Source organism: Anarhichas minor, unplaced genomic scaffold (assembly GCF_050575085.1).
Source record: "Anarhichas minor isolate MPS153535 unplaced genomic scaffold, ASM5057508v1 ptg000032l, whole genome shotgun sequence".
Lineage (NCBI taxonomy): Eukaryota > Metazoa > Chordata > Actinopteri > Perciformes > Anarhichadidae > Anarhichas > Anarhichas minor.
The window spans coordinates 2,062,501-2,078,524 of record NW_027466478.1 but is presented as its reverse complement, the minus strand read 5'-3'; the positions used below and the strand labels follow the sequence as shown (position 1 = coordinate 2,078,524).

Below are 16,024 nucleotides of genomic sequence, written 5' to 3'. Positions count from 1 at the left end.
TCACAATCCCATGTCCATGTTCTCCTCTCTGCTGCTTTAGTTCATTTACGTCTGCAAACACAAACACAATTTGGAATTAAAATGTCAAATTTTTTCTGAGAAACCGTCTGAAAGCCTGTGTGTGTGTGTGTGTGTGTGTGTGTGTGTGTGTGTGTGTGTGTGTGTGTGTGTGTGTGTGTGTGTGTGTGTTGCCCCCAGGTGGTGGAGGACTGCTACAACATCCTGAAGGGGTACGGCTTTCGCTTTGTGAGGAGGGGCCCCATCTTTGTGAAGGGGAAAGGGGAACTGCTCACTTATTTTCTCAAGGGAAGAGACAAACAAGGCTCATTTATTAATGGCTCCTCTGTCACTCTGCCACACCAGGTGGTGGACAGCTAAGGACCACACACACACACTCCCCAGCGATCACCTCTAGGGTGTGATGACTGCAGGGCGAGGCAGTGGAGAGAGTTTTTGGAATGAAAAGTGATTTGCCTAAAATTGCTCTAATACCTGAATGTTTACAAGTCAAATTAAAACACCACTGACACACTTCATACACACCTGTGACAACCCACCACTACTGAACCCACCACTACAACCCACTACTGAACACACACACACACACACACACACACACACACACACACACACACACACGTGTTCACTGTCTGTGGAAAGATATATGTGCCAGTAGAGATTGTATTTAAATTTGAATATCATGTTCAAGATGAACCATGGAACTCAAAACATGAAGAATTGGATAAATGAATGAATTAACAGGAAAGATTAGAAACTGACAGGAACACCAGGCATCTAGATACAGCAGTAAAGTTGAGGGTTGTCATGCCACCTAGTGGATTGACAGACACATTTAATCATGTATGGCAGCAGTTTATAAAAACTTATAAATCTAAAATAAATGTTAAGAGATTCTTTGAAAGAGATCCAGTGTTTTGCCCCCATCCTAATGTAATGGAGGTAATTAGAATGTCATTAGTGAGTATGGAATAAGCTTCTCCTGTGACATGGAACAGCTTCTCCACATCTCTCCACCACACTGACGGTGTCTATGAGTGAAAACAGGCTCTGACACACACATGGTCACTCATAACAGATGGATCAGGTTCAGCAGCTACTGGTCAGACTGGTGACGTTGTGGTTCTGTGGTATGCACCTTAACCACTCAGCTATCAAAACTCACTGCATTTAATTCAGGTCCAATCACATGTCATCTTGCTACAGAACAGATTGGATTTATAGAACAGTTATTTATTTGATTGTAAATTGTGAGCATGAGGATGACTAATTCAAACTGACTTCATTTAATTTAAATACAATGATGGTCTTTATGTCTTTCCATAGACATGTCTCAGATAAAAACAGAACATTGATCACAGACACACACACACACACCCTCAACACAGTCACACTCCGTGGCTTTTGGAAGCCCAGACTAAATTTTGGACCGCTGCCCATTTACAGAATACTTCCATGTATGGAAACCTGACGAACTGATCTGAGCTCAGATTTCCTGTCTTTGATGAGGAAGAGGATGTGGAAGAGGACCAATGAGAGGCCAGAGTGTGACGATACAGACTGATCTGCCACCTGTTGCTGCCAATGTGTGGTTGTGTATAATAGTGTGTGCGCATAGTGTATTTTTCCACAGTGAAAGTATTCTCTCCTTCTGATCAGATGTGTCAGTGCTGTGCTCTCCTCTCTGCTCCCGGAGCTCGTACAGCACACTGCAGAGCTGGCTTCTGGGTGTTTTTGTGCCTCGGAGTGTTGAACATGAAGGAGAACACGTGTGTTCTGTGTGTTTTAGGGGACGGATAGGTGACGGTGTCCAGAGGGTAGCACATATGAAAGAAATATTTTTCACACTTATTGTGGATTGATGGAAGTGCCTATGACAGCTGTGATCACCAGGTTTTCATGTAGTTAAACCATTCCATGGCTTTCTACAGGCAGGGGAGATTCTCAGAGTCCTTTCACAGCATTCCTGTTTATTTCAACTTACTCTGGTCAGAATTTGTATTGGTTATTGTACAGTTGATAGCTGAGATGTGCAGACACGATGACATTACTAAAAGACACCAGCAGTCAGAGGATCGGGCAGGTTGGAAACACAGCAGCAGGTTAGCCAAACTTATTTGAAGACAAAAAGAAGGCAAACTGTAAAATGATTCATCAATTACAGTTTTCAACTTTGACTGCACTTCCTGTAGTTTTGTGCAGTTTTCCTGGGATTTCAGGTGACTCACTTTCAGTTTACACTTAATATAAAATGGTATAGATGAGCTGATGAAAGTGTTTGTATCCAACCTGTGTGAATATCTGACTGCTCCTGTTTCTTGACCCATTAGACCTATTTCAGTGATGTTACTTTGACATATGATCTCAGCAATTAACATGGAGAGAACAATGTTTGAAAAGCCAAAAAGGACACAAGCTGTCATAAACTGGAATTTTCCTTTAACTGCATAGTAGTCATGTGGAAGAAGAAGGCTGTAATGAAAGATTTTAGAATACAGTCAGAAAGTAAATTTCATATTGTAAAATGACGACGGCAACAAAAAGTTCAGATCCATGACGTTGAACTCGTTGCAGCCTTCAACGTTGTTTGCTCAAGATTTGGATCAACTCCATTTCCACCTGGTCAGGCTGGTCTCATCCAGCATTCCTAAATCATGAGAAATAATGTGCTGTAATTCCTATCTTGACCTGGTATTAACATGGAATCTTCATCTGGATAATGATATCTGATTGCATTTACACCTGGAACACATTCTGTTTTTCTCAACTCTACCTGCACTGTGCTCGCATCTCAACACAATTTAGGTGGGTGAGCCAGCTGACTTTATGTTCCAGCTTTGCTCTGACACTGCTGTCCACCCACAGTGCTATTAAGTAATGGTTTCCACTCTGAGTGTCATTGATTGACATCCAAGCAAGGTGACCTTTCAAACTATACATGGCTGTTTACACACGGCTACGATCTGATAACAATGTAAGCCAGACCACCTCCAGATGTGAATTAACATGTGGATTCCCTGATCCAGGTAAGGTATCCAGATACAGATCTCATGCTCTTGTACCAGGTGGAAATGGGGTCTCACTCCTCTAGTGAATTCTGGCCTGAAGTTGGCAATCATCTGTGTGTCTTGTTAGTCTCTGCTTGCTAGGTTGTGTCCAGGGACAAAATGGACATGGACGTTTACCAATGTTGCCAATGTTTTTACAGTTGCACTTGGCTGATGAGGTCTGGTGGTCCAAAAACTTTTTTGGTCCACACAGAAATCGCACAGGCCCTCACAGACCTGGGCTGTGTGGCTTTGTGTACACAGACGGTCTAATTGACTCCTAGGAGGACACGTCTTCTAACAGCTTCAGGAGGTCTCACCACCTGGGTCATCTTGGTCCCTCTACCCAAGGTGGAAGTAAGGTGCAAAGGCTTGACACCTTAATCAGACCTAATTACTGACATTTTGGACCAATTGCAGGCAAAGCGTGTGTTTGGAGGAGGTGAGCAAGGCTATCAATAGGCCATGACTCACATGCAGGGGTTCTCTTTAGCCACAAACATTTGCTTGTGATTACACACCAAATTCTAATTGCATTAAGGGAACTGCTGACATTCCTCCCCTGAAGTTTGTATTTGGGATGACAGCAGTGACATGCAGCAGAATCGGCACACCCACCTGGCAGGAAGCAGATGTACTGTATGTGTGTTTAGAGGGAAAGTAAATGTATACTGCTTATTCCTCTGCTGATGGTAAAGCCCATTAATGTCTCTGTAGAATGGGATGAAAGTGCAATAGTTTCTTCTTCTACAAACCTGACATTCCTCTTCAGGAAAGGTTGAATCATTCCTTCCCCTTTAATTCATATTTTTATAATGTAATGTACAAGTTCTGTTCTATTTAAAGGGAAAACGTGAAAGGACTGAATGTGTCCTAGTTGCACATAGAGTTTAGACAGTGTTTATTGGTCAGATTTATTTATTGGAAATGACAGGGACATTGTTTTGTTTTTCTTACATAGATGTGAAAGTGCCAATCATAAAGGAATGGCTTTAAATGAAACCACAGCTGTTTCCTGATTTGTAATGTAAAAGAATCTCAGGCTTGGGAACAACAATAATGTGTGATGATTCTAGAGCAACAACACAACACTGACAGGTGGTCCGGAGAGCCCGCGGCAGCAAGGCCAGCTGATGGCATCAGAACAACAAACCGATTCAATCTTGTGGTTCTAGTTGTTGTTTCCGTTCAGCTTTTGTCAAAATTTGATAAAGAACTCTGATTCCACAGTTTTAGTGGTTTCAATTAGATAAACTGTAGATCCCACTTCTGGTTTTAAGTTGAAAGAATTCTCATTTAGTGTACCCTCTTTCATTTCAGTTGTCATCATAAGGTGAGTTAATTAAAAAAAATCCCAAAAGACGTGCTTCAGTCTAATGATTACTGCACAGTAGGTGGAAACTACAGCACCTTGACTGTGGAAGAGCTCAACGTCTCTGCAGGGTGACGGGATGGAGCAGAGTATCGGCTAATGAATCGATCCGGCATCACAGCTGCTGCATTGCTTTGATTTTGGCTGCTTTATTTGCGCATGCTAAGTGAAATAGATTTAGCTTGGTGCTTTGAAAAGAAAGAGATTACATTACTATATAGTGCATTGTGTAATGTATCTATATATGTACAGGTAAGTAACACTACAAGAATATGAGGCATCTTAATACTACAATTAATATATCAGAAAGTGGTATTAACAAAATGTACAGTTGTGGGTACAAATCTGAAAGTGCAAGTGAAGTAAACAGTAGATGAATGGAAGATAAGTAATACAAGAAACAATAAAATACAAGTCTGCAGTTTGTCCTAGTTAAAGGGAAAAAAGCCTTCACTGACAAAGAAGCTCAATGAAGGTTCAACATACAACTCAACATTGTTTTATGAGTATTTTCATGTAATTCATTTATTATTGTTTTATTTATTTATTTGTCATTTTCTGCAGGAAATACTCCATTAAAGGGGCACCCTGGTTCCACGCTCTGTACTATTCATGATCCAATAAACTGTTATTTTAATTATGTGTAAGGAATATTCAATACTCACCTGATGCTGAAGCTGTCTGTGAACACATCGGGCTTTCTCTCTGCTGATGCTGAAGCTGTAGAAAGCACTCTCTCTCATCTGGGTGCGCACATGTAATTGTAATCTGTTAAAAATAAGTACAACTTGTTGACAGGCAGGGGCGTGGCTTGTTTGGAAATCCTTTTAATATGTATCCACAACTGATGTAATCTTTGTTGCCCTTTTTGAGAAACTGATTAAAATACAAATAATTTGGCCTCAAAGGAAAAGCTTAGTCAATCTAACTCTACAGAGTTGAGTGAGCAGGTGTTCTTTTTACGATAACATTGGCACTGCAGTCTAATACTGAGTAGAAGGACCCCGGACAGCACAAGTGTTCCACTGGATCTGCTAGTGTTGGGGCTGCAGGTAGCCTTACACTTTTTACAGGCAAGTAATCCAGCACCGTAACACAGACACGTGAGGCCCCCGGAGCTGACCCTGAGGGCCCCTTCCAGCAGAACAGAGCAGGTGAATTTGAACATCTTTCATAGTGAGGATACAAAATGTGACAGACTACTTTAGAACACTGGACACAGATGATTGAGTCGATTTTAAACTGTTGAGGCTTTTTTAAGTGTTTCAAATTGTGTCACACCATCCCTAAGGTGCTGGAACTGTGGAAGGATTGGATCTTTGAGATAACAGCGTAGGGCAACATAAGAAAATGACCTGAAAGTATTTGTCAAGAACACCCATTGTGAAGGCCAATGAATGGGCAGAAGAGCCCGCAGTGAGAATGAAGTCATCTTTAATACTCATCTTCATATCAAATGATTTGAATCATTCACATTTTAATTGATCTTTTCCTGTATAACCATTACTGCATTAAAATATGAAGAAGCAATTATGGTGTGAGCGACTGGGCCTGATGTTTTTATACCAGGCTATAATATAATAGGCTGACACTGAAACACAGAAATAAACCACAATATCAGCGGGCTGTAACTTGAACAATTTAAATTGAGACATTATAGATGTGAAATAAAATAGAGGATAGCGCCCCTAACGACGACGCAGCCAATGCGCAGCACGCGCAAAAAGACGTGAAGGAATTTCTGACGTCACTGCGTATGTCTATAACAAGCTGCAGCTGTCTGAGAGCAACAATAACAAGCTCGACCCAGCAACACACCGAGGCTTTAACCGCACCTGACAGCAAACAACAGCACGGGGTTTCTCAAAATGTGGCCGTCGAAATAACTCTGGTCTCCGTTTCTTCATCGTGCGAGTCATAATCCGGGTTATCGTCACAAACACCGCCGCGAAACAAACACGGAGACTCGGCCGCAGGGGAACAGGGCAGTTCGAGGCTGCATCTGGGTCAGTGGGCCTCTCGGCGGCAGTACTGGTGGTTTAGTTATATATATATATATATATATATATATATACACACAATAAATATATATATATATATATATATATATATACAAACAGCTCGTCCTCTGCATACACCGTGGTAACATGCAGGCTAACGGGGCAGGACAGGACCGAGATTCAGAACAGTACTGCCCAAACGGTGCGCAGAACAGCGAGTCGTCCTCCACCGGAGTAGCTCACTCTAACGGACTTCTAACGGAGTCGGCCCCAAACAATGGAAACACCGTCAGTAACAACAACGGAGTGTCAGCTCAGCCTCCGTCCAACAACAGCAACAGCACGGCGGAGGCCAACTCGGGCGTGAAGAAGAAGAAGCGTTTGTCCCAGTCTGAGGAGGATGTCATCCGGCTGATAGGACAACATTTACACGACCTCGGTCTCAAGTAAGTGAGCCAGCTGGACATCAGAATGATCCTCCAGTGACCTGTGGACATGTTGTCTTCTCTCTAGTCATGGGAGAGAAACAAAGCCAGCCTCTCAGAGCACCAGCAGTGGGATGCTTGTCTGTATATATATCTATATAGATATATATATATATAGATATATATCAGCGCTAACATTCATAAACACACCTGGGTACATGGTACCAATCTGAAGGCCTATACATGATCCACAAAGCATGGGGCCGCAGTAGATGAGACAACACTGGCCTGAAGTTTTTCATGGAATTCAAACTGTTTGTCATCCTGTTCAATGGAAAAAAATATGAATTATGTTATCAAATTCAGCTCTGTGGATATGTTCGCCATAGTGAAGAATTGCTCCTAAACATTCCGAAAAAAAGCTCAAGTTGGGACAAATTCAGTCATTCTGCTCAACGTTGCTTAATTTTCAAATGGAGTTTGCATGTTCTATTTACTCTTCATGAGTCTGTGTGTGGCAGCCTGTGAGAGAGGAGCACAGTGTTTACATGTCAGTGTGACCCATAGTCATGTCAGTATACTGGAAGTCCTCACAGTTAAATGGGACGCAATAAACTATCAAAGGGCCGAGAGTTCTAGGAGGAAATTGGTCCTTGGTGGATATTTGAGGCTCCATTACCAACCTGTTGCAAACCGTAGCACAGACACGGTAAAACGGTGTTGTTACAGTCCTTGGTGATCTTCTCAGTCATTCAGAAAACACTAAACACAAAAAGAGAACTCCGGGATGGGCATCTCTCCACACACGAAGCACAACTAACCAGGGCTGTACTCGATGACGTTTTTCTGTCTGGACATGTGGAGCTTCTATTGAGGTTTAGAAATGAAGCTGTAAATACTCGGCCTCATATTTTATGATGATTGGATTACCCCCCCCCCCCGTGCTGCTGCTGTGGCTCTGTGCTTACTGTCACACAATCATATGTTATTTATCAGTCGGTCACATGACACAACTTTACTTGTTCAATTTCCAGTCATTGCATTAAAGATTGATCATGAGTGCTGAAGTTATTCTTATTCTTATGACGTTGATTGATTTTTCCTCTGCTGTGTCGTTGTTGACAGTCAGACGGTGGACCTCCTGATGCAGGAGTCGGGCTGCAGACTGGAGCACCCCTCTGCCACAAAGTTCCGCAATCATGTCATGGAAGGAGAGTGGGACAAGGTGAAATGCATATCTATATCTAATGTCTAATTTACCTGTGCTTGAAATCTATGCTAGTCAGTGCTTGTCTAGTAATTGTCTTATCTTTAGTGAATCCTTCCCCGTTTGTGTTGATCATGCTTTTTCCCTCTCTTTATTCAGGCTGAGAGTGATCTGAATGAGCTAAAGGCGTTGATGCAATCTCCGAGTGCTATAGTGGTAAGTGGCAAGCCCAACACTCCTCAGACCACTGACAGACAGCTTTGTCTCTATGCCGTGTTCAACAAACATTTTATGTACAGCTTTGAAAATGGGGACAAAATAAAACAAACCACCAGTAATTAGTGCTTGCGTTCAAACATTTATGTCGGTACCACAGAATAAAAAAGGGAAACCATCAAGAAGTTTCATCGAACAAGCACAGGGATCCGTGCATATCACGGATCGACAGTGGTCCGTTACATTTAACGTTATCCGCTATATTTTGATAACGTTAAAATTTACTTTGACCCAATACGAAGGTAAATTTTGGGCCAAGGTAAATTTGAGTATGATGTGTTCAGGCTCTGTTTCACTGAACAGAGCCTGAACGCATCACAATATAACCGAATGGAACCTTCGTTCATTGGCCGTTAACAATGCTGCTAACATTACTAGCTCTCCTCCTGTCAATTTAAACACGATTGGTTGTTTACAATGTAACATTATCAGAGATTGGCGACTAGAAAAACCTAAATGCCGATGTCCTGATCGCATATTTTACTGAATATTGGTCGATAACGATTTTGAAATGAAGTTTCACTGACACTGTGATGGTTAACTTTAAACTGTGTAATTGATACGGAGTTCACATGCGTGCGAAACCGTGAGGGGGGGATCCGTATGGATCACAGATCAACAACTGTGGGCTATCATATGGTCCTTCCGGCACTTTTGCCAGTATTTGACAGGCCACCCCTTTCGCATCATCGCAGACCACAAACCCCTTCTCTCCTTGAGGAAGATGGCTCTGGACAATTGAATATAAACAAGGAACTAAACACGCCAATGCTGACTCTATGTCCCGTCGTCCTCTGACAGCTGAAGAAACCACCACTATGGTTGCAGCCAATCAGGTGAGATGTGTTTCCATTCACACGCAAACAGACACAGCAGAGTCACTCTCATGCGCTCCAACCACTGAACTGGCATCAGAGTCTGTCCCACTGTTTCACCTGCTGCGGACATAATATCGCAAGTGCAGTCTGCATCACCTGATGCTGCAGCGGTAACTATGGACAATTCACTCCTGAATATGAACAGACCGTTCCTCATCCAAGCTCAAAAAGCTGATCCTGTGTTGCAAATAATCCTGAACTGGGTGTTGACTGACAGTAGGCCGCCATTTTCGAACATTAAAGCAGTCTCACCTGACATGAGACAGTACTGGAGAGACTCCGCCTTGTTGATGGTCCCTTATGTCACAAGGTCAGACCTCCACCAGGTGACCCTGTTTTACAGACCGTAGTACCCAGTAGTTTACAGAAGGAGGCATTTCAAACATTACGTGGACATTCACTCTCTGGACATTTCAGTGTGCAGAAGACACTGCAAGGGGCACAAGTCAGATGCTATTGTCCTCACATAAGAGCACTACTATGATTGTCGGTTGAAACACACAGCCTATGAGCCAGGTGACTTGGTGTGCTTTGACCTTCCTGCCCTTGTAGACAAAAGCTGTCGCCAAAGTGGTCTGGCCCTTTCAAAGTGCTGCAAATGTTAGGCTCTGGCAGTGGTGACATTGGAGTGGCCTATGAACTGTTGGATCCGCCCTCACCTTCAGGAGGGGCTGCAGCAGCAAACAGCCCAGGTCCCTCATTGCTTACTGCACTCTCTGGGTCCAGACCTTATGTTTACTGGAGCCCAGCCACTGTGCCTCCAGATAGGACTCGGACTAATATTAAGGAGCTGCCACTACCATAACACATGTGGGAGACAATACTGCCACAGGATCTTCCAGTGAACTGTCTCCGGTAGTGCTGCCTTTTGAAGGAGTAACGACCAAGTCTGGCCTCTGTATGCGTCCCCCAGTATGTTATGGAACTGTTGGATGAACTTTTGCTTGTTCTTGCTGGTGGATTAACAAGCATGTAGACGGAGAAAGACTGTTATGGACAGACAAAAAAAAGTGTATGCTGTTCTACTATTTTTTTTTATACTCTTTACTGTTGCTCCTTTTTTATTACCTGTTTATATTGGTGTTAAGCGTAAGTTGGTAAGTGTACCTTAGGTTATAAATTCAGCTATTTTGAAGTGAGGATACTTCTTTTGGTGGGGGGATGTGTAAGAGTGAAATTGTGTGATGTAAACATAATTACATAAACACAGGTTTAAACATAATTGTGCATGTGCAAACACAAGTTCTCCCACACAACTTGCCTTCTCCGTTCTCTACACTGGCTCCCTGTAAGAGCTCGCATCCAGTTTAAGACTCTGGTGCTAGCCTACAGGGCAGTGAAAGGAACAGCTCCTTCCTATCTCCAGACCATGGTCAAGCCTTACACCCTCGCCTGACACCTTCGCTCTGTTGCCTCGGGGCGATTGGTTGCCCCGTCGCTCAGAGGTCCCTGCGGCCGATCGACCCGGTCACGGCTGTTTTCTGTCCTGGCCCCACAGTGGTGGAATGAACTCCCCACTGACGTCAGGACAGCAGAGTCGTTGCCCATCTTTCATCAGGCTGAAGACTCACCTCTTCAAGAAGTACTACCCCGAGCCTTCCACTCAGCACTTACTGTATTCATACTAGTTTGTTTCTGTACTTCTGCTCTGGTTTATGCTCTTAGATGCTTGTTTAAAAAAGGAGATGCACTATTGACTTCTGGTGACTAGTAGTTCTCTTGAATACCTATATTGAAAACACTTATTGTAAGTCACTTTGGATGAAAGCGTCTGCTAAATGACTAATGTAATAAGTTTAGTATGATATTGAATTACTGTCTATCATCTTGTTTACACATATTTAGAATCTACAGTACAGTATCTACATGTTAGTTGATGATCTGATAGCAAATATGAGCACTAGTGGGTGCTGTTCACCCAGCTGGAGGTGATGTGGTTAAGTGAGGAGAGAGGAGAAAAAGAGGACAGCGAGGAGAAGTTGGTTTTGGGCTCTTCTGGTTGAGATGTCACTAAAGTTATGAGGAAAACCCAGAATGTGTTGGACCGATTTATTTCTTATCATACACCCACGTCGCTTACAATATAAATAAATTAAGTCATCCAATACAGTTACCAACACAGTTTACAGCACTAGTTTTTATTTCAAAATATCCTTTTTCCAAAGTCTTATTTCACCATAACACCATTTTCACCCAATGCCCAGGATTTTCATCCTAAAGTCAGAGCAGAGCCTGTTTAGTTTGTGATTGCCAATCATCTCAGAGACTTCATACACTAGTGGGGCGACTGTGGCTCAGTGGTAGAGCGGGTTGTCCTTCAATCAGAGGATCGGCAGGTTGATCCCTGGCTCTGCTAGTCCATGTCGATGTGTCCTTGGGAAAGACACTACTCCTGCAGGCTGTTCCTGCGGTGTGTGAATGGTTAGACAGTACTGATGGGCAGGTGGCACCTTGCATGGTAGCCCCTGTCATCAGTGTATGAATGGATGTGAAGCGCTTTGAGTGGTCGGAAGACTAGAAAGATGCTATACAAGTCCAAGCCAAAAAGCAAAGGCTGATGACGGTGCATACTCTGCTGTGACAATGCTGTCTGTACGCCTGTCTGCCCTTCTGCCAACTTCTGTGTCCTATTCGTCTAGTATTGTCTGTCACTAAGATTGAACTGTACAAGGTGATCTAGATCTAGATCTCATTAATGTATTTAATGAGAAGATGGTGCAGTTTGAACCTGAGCTGAAAATGTCCTCTGCAGTCGTAGTATAGGGAGCTCTCTTGTGCAGAGAAATTGTTCCTGTCAGTCCCGTCCCACACATGTCTGTAGATTCGTCCATTTGTAATGCAAAATGACCACTTGCCTTAATTCGAGCTGTGGTCTGTTTGAAGTCATCCGACATGTCTTCAATTCAATACTTAGTGTCATTTGACAGGAGGTATAGTTTTCAGTTTATCCTCTTCTGATATTAGCATTACAAGGCATTAACGCCAAATATTGTTAATGAGTGAATAGACGGCACTCCGCTGCATAAAAAATCCCCTTCAAAATAAAAGCATTTTTGTTTTTTGTCAGGCAAAGGCCTGCGACCCACTGGTTGAGAATCACTGGTCTAGTGGGTAGCTCAGCTGCTAACACTGTACTCAAATCCACACCACTGTCCTTGTAACAGGCCTCTTGAATTACCTCGTAGCGGCGAGCCCACAGTTGAAAAGACTCACGGCCACCGTTGTGAAATGGTGGCGGTAGAGGAATGCCTCATGGTGCTTCCGAGGCTCTGCTGGTCGGTGGCAAAACTTCCCTCCGCAGGGTGAGAGGGAGCACTACGTAATTTATAACACAATATAAATAATTCAAATACTTTGCACTAAAATGTTAAGATTTGGACGTGAATGTGAGGGTTGACGGTTTTCTGTGAGGGTTTCGGTGTAGAGCAGAGACTCAGGTGCAGACACAGGAAACAAGGTGAGGTAAAATGCAAGGTTCTTTAGTGGGCACCAAGCAGTCAAGAACAGGAACCAAAAACAACTCCAACAGGGAGCGGGAAAAAATCCAAACTGAATAAAAAGGCAAAGTCACAAAAAAGGCAGTGTCACAAACCATGGGACGGAGAGGGTAAACACGAGGGATGAACACTGGAGACAAGATGAGCCCACGGGGAGGCACAAGGCCGAAACATGAAGCACCCCGGGGGAAAAACAAATGACAATCCGACAACCGGAACAGGGAAAGCAGAGGAGTATAAATGTGTGTGGGGTGATGAGAAGATTGCAGGCAGGTGAGTTGAAATGAGTGGGGTTGGCAGAGGAAAAAGCCAGGGACAGGTGATTGGGCACAGGTGACGAGAATGAGCACGATCAGGAGACACAATGCCAAGCCCAACCGTGACAGTGAATCCATCAACTAAACATCTACTAATTCCCATATATGTTGGTTTTCAGCAGAACAAAGAGGTTTAGGTGTTTAGCAACTCTTTAAGGATTATTTTATTTAACCGTATTGATATTTGTTTTGATTTTGTTAATGAATAAAAACATTTTCCAAATTGTTTGGTGTTTTTTTATGCATGTTTGTATTTGTTCAAAAAAACTAAAACTAATATCTAAAACCCAAAATTGAAAACAAGACCTATCCTATGCACCAACATCCAAATAGCTGAATGTTTGGGTCCAGGCCAAAATGTCAAGAGTAAATGTTGCAGAACACACAGTTTGGATGACTAATTATTTGTTATTTGGGCCTTGTCCTCCTGTAGCGGATGAAGTTCCTGTTGCTGCAGCAGAAGTATCTGGAGTATCTGGAGGATGGAAAGGTCCTGGAGGCCCTGCAGGTCCTCAGGGCGGAGCTCACCCCTCTCAAGTACAACACCGAGCGTATCCACATTCTGAGCGGGTCAGTTCACCAGCAGACAGAGAAGCTGTCTGGAATGTGTATGGAAGCGGAGTTTTCATTTACACAGAGAATACAACAACAATTACAACGTGAAATGTTGCTCATTGTCTTCATGTTTAAATTTGACTTTTTCCATGTTGCAGTAGAATGTGTCAAATCCCCCGGAACTGTGGTTGAGTACTGAAGCTGCAAACAACCTTTGTGACAGAATTCCATTGTGGAAAGGATGTAGAATCCTCTAAAACAACAAGACCATCACAGAACACTAAAACACTAGCACACTAGAACCCAATCCACACAGACAGGGTTCATCCCTTTCCATCAACGTACATGTATCACTCTCCTCATTGGTCCTCAGAGCTCCTCCTGCTGAGAGCAGCTCCAGATAGAGCTGTCCATGTGCTCTCTTTTCCCATGTCTGCAGTAGTGGGCAGATACAGACTAAATAAACAGACAAATTGTTCCAAACTGTGATCTTTATTCTTGAATAGCAGCAAAACAAGTAACCCTTCATTATAGACATGAACACTCTCTCACCCACATGTCCCTGCTACACCAGCGATGGTACAACCAATGAGAATTTGGTCAGAGAATTTGGACCAACAGACCCGAGGGTGTCAGCCTTAGTTGAAAATTTGATCTGAGGGGGGGAGCTTGAGGAAATATCTTAGTCACCATAAACAATGAAAACATAAGACGGCATCCTCTGGGGACCATGAGCGTCCACAGCGAATAGCATGTGGTACATGCTTAAAACAAGACTAGGTGCTGAGATATGGAACTCTGGACCAAACTGACCTAGGCCAAATATATACTTGTAAGAGACACGGATGGCTTTATTCTTGTCATAGGCAGTAATTGCAACAATAAATATGAAAACAAAGTGACCCTGGTGTTAGTCTAGTATTGAAAAGTCAATTGCATTTTCCTGCTTGTTTCTCATGTAGTAATTGTGAAGGAGGAGCCTTGATCATATGAGTTGGGATTTGTCTGAACACAACTGAGAAAATGTCATCACGTATTGTGAAGGTACCTGATGTGCAGTCATGCAGAGGACCTGCGAGCCAAAGCAGAGTGGGAAGGCAAAGGCACGGCATCCCGAACTAAACTGCTGGACAAGCTGCAGAGTGAGTGCAGTGCGATTTATTCTTCTGTACATAGTGAACACTTTGTACTGTAATTTCAGTACATTTTCAGTAATTTTCAGTAATTTCAGTACAGCAGTGGGTAGTATGTGTCCTGGCTATTCTAAAATCTAGCAGCTGTTCCCTACAAGTCTTTTATCTCAACCTGTGCACATAAGCGTATTTAGCAGTATGTTAATATTGGCCATAATTAAATATTAAGGCAATATTAAAACATCATGTGGTCATTTACAAAACTTAAATCATTCTTCTTTTACTAAATTGTATGAAACAAAAGCAAAAAAATAATAATCTGTTCTTTGCAGATGTGCAAATATGTTGTCAGTTTTGACAGCTGGTTGGAATTCTGCTTTTCTGAAGATACACATAAACATCTCTGTGATGTACAAAGAGTTACGGTGTTATGGGTAGCTCTAGGATGCAGAGGAGATCAGAAACGTACTATATCAAGTATAAATAAACAACCACACAATCGTCTCTGAGTGAACCCCATGCATGTTCACCTGCGTTCAGCCTGGAGAGGCAGAAGCCCAGCTTAAATAAGTACGAAAGATGCTCAATGTGTGCTAAATCTTTCTGGTTGATTCCATGCTGTGATGTATTTTACTGTAGCTGGTCACTATATGTTCAGAACTCATTTTAATCTTTCTCTGTGTGCATACAGCATACCTGCCTCCGTCAGTGATGTTGCCTCCTCGCCGCCTGCAGACTCTACTGAAACAGGCGGTTGAGCTGCAGAGGGAGCGCTGCCTCTACCACAACACCAAGCTGGACAGTGGACTGGACTCTGTGTCTCTGCTGCTGGACCATGCCTGCAGCCGGTATGTACCTACACATACCAGGCTGTTTGAAAAATCCAGTTTTAATGTTTGATTGTCATTACTGTGAGAAAACTACTACTTTATGCAGTATGGGCCATAGAATTATATTCCTGTCTGGTTGGAAACAATATTCAGTCCTTTGAAAACACCTTACAACAAACTTTATTTTAGAATCAGTTCAAATCCAGTGGCGGGCCGTGCATTTTATACCTGGGCCTTCACTGCTGTCCTGCAGCTGAAACGAGGCTTCTGTGAGAGTACCCACCTGTGAGTGCTTTGGGGCGGCGGAGGGGCTCACGGCAGCACCCGCTGCTCGTTCACGACAGTGCAGAACGTACGTGCTTTAACGTCAGAGTCAAAACACCACAAAAGTCTCCAACAACACCAGAAAAAGTCGCTAGATTTGTCGCTAGTAGCTTTTGACAAAAAAAGTTGCCATGAGGGTTTAGAA

General features: G+C 43.0%; 2 protein-coding genes across 2 annotated transcripts in view; both read left to right on the top strand.

Moving 5' to 3' along the window:
• Positions 1-5,038, top strand: part of adcy3a (adenylate cyclase 3a) — a 75,112-nt gene extending 70,074 nt beyond the window's left edge. Inside the window, exon 21 of the mRNA XM_076105380.1 lies at positions 199-5,038. Coding sequence (XP_075961495.1) covers positions 199-378 — 180 coding nt within the window. The 3' untranslated portion in view covers positions 379-5,038. The remainder of the gene's footprint in view (positions 1-198) is intronic.
• A 1,148-nt stretch (positions 5,039-6,186) lies between these two features.
• Positions 6,187-16,024, top strand: part of wdr26a (WD repeat domain 26a) — a 32,258-nt gene continuing 22,420 nt past the window's right edge. Inside the window, exons 1-6 of the mRNA XM_076105405.1 lie at positions 6,187-6,883; positions 7,988-8,087; positions 8,229-8,285; positions 13,471-13,607; positions 14,637-14,734; positions 15,417-15,573. Of these exons, the coding sequence (XP_075961520.1) occupies positions 6,585-6,883; positions 7,988-8,087; positions 8,229-8,285; positions 13,471-13,607; positions 14,637-14,734; positions 15,417-15,573 (848 nt within the window). The 5' untranslated portion in view covers positions 6,187-6,584. The remainder of the gene's footprint in view (positions 6,884-7,987; positions 8,088-8,228; positions 8,286-13,470; positions 13,608-14,636; positions 14,735-15,416; positions 15,574-16,024) is intronic.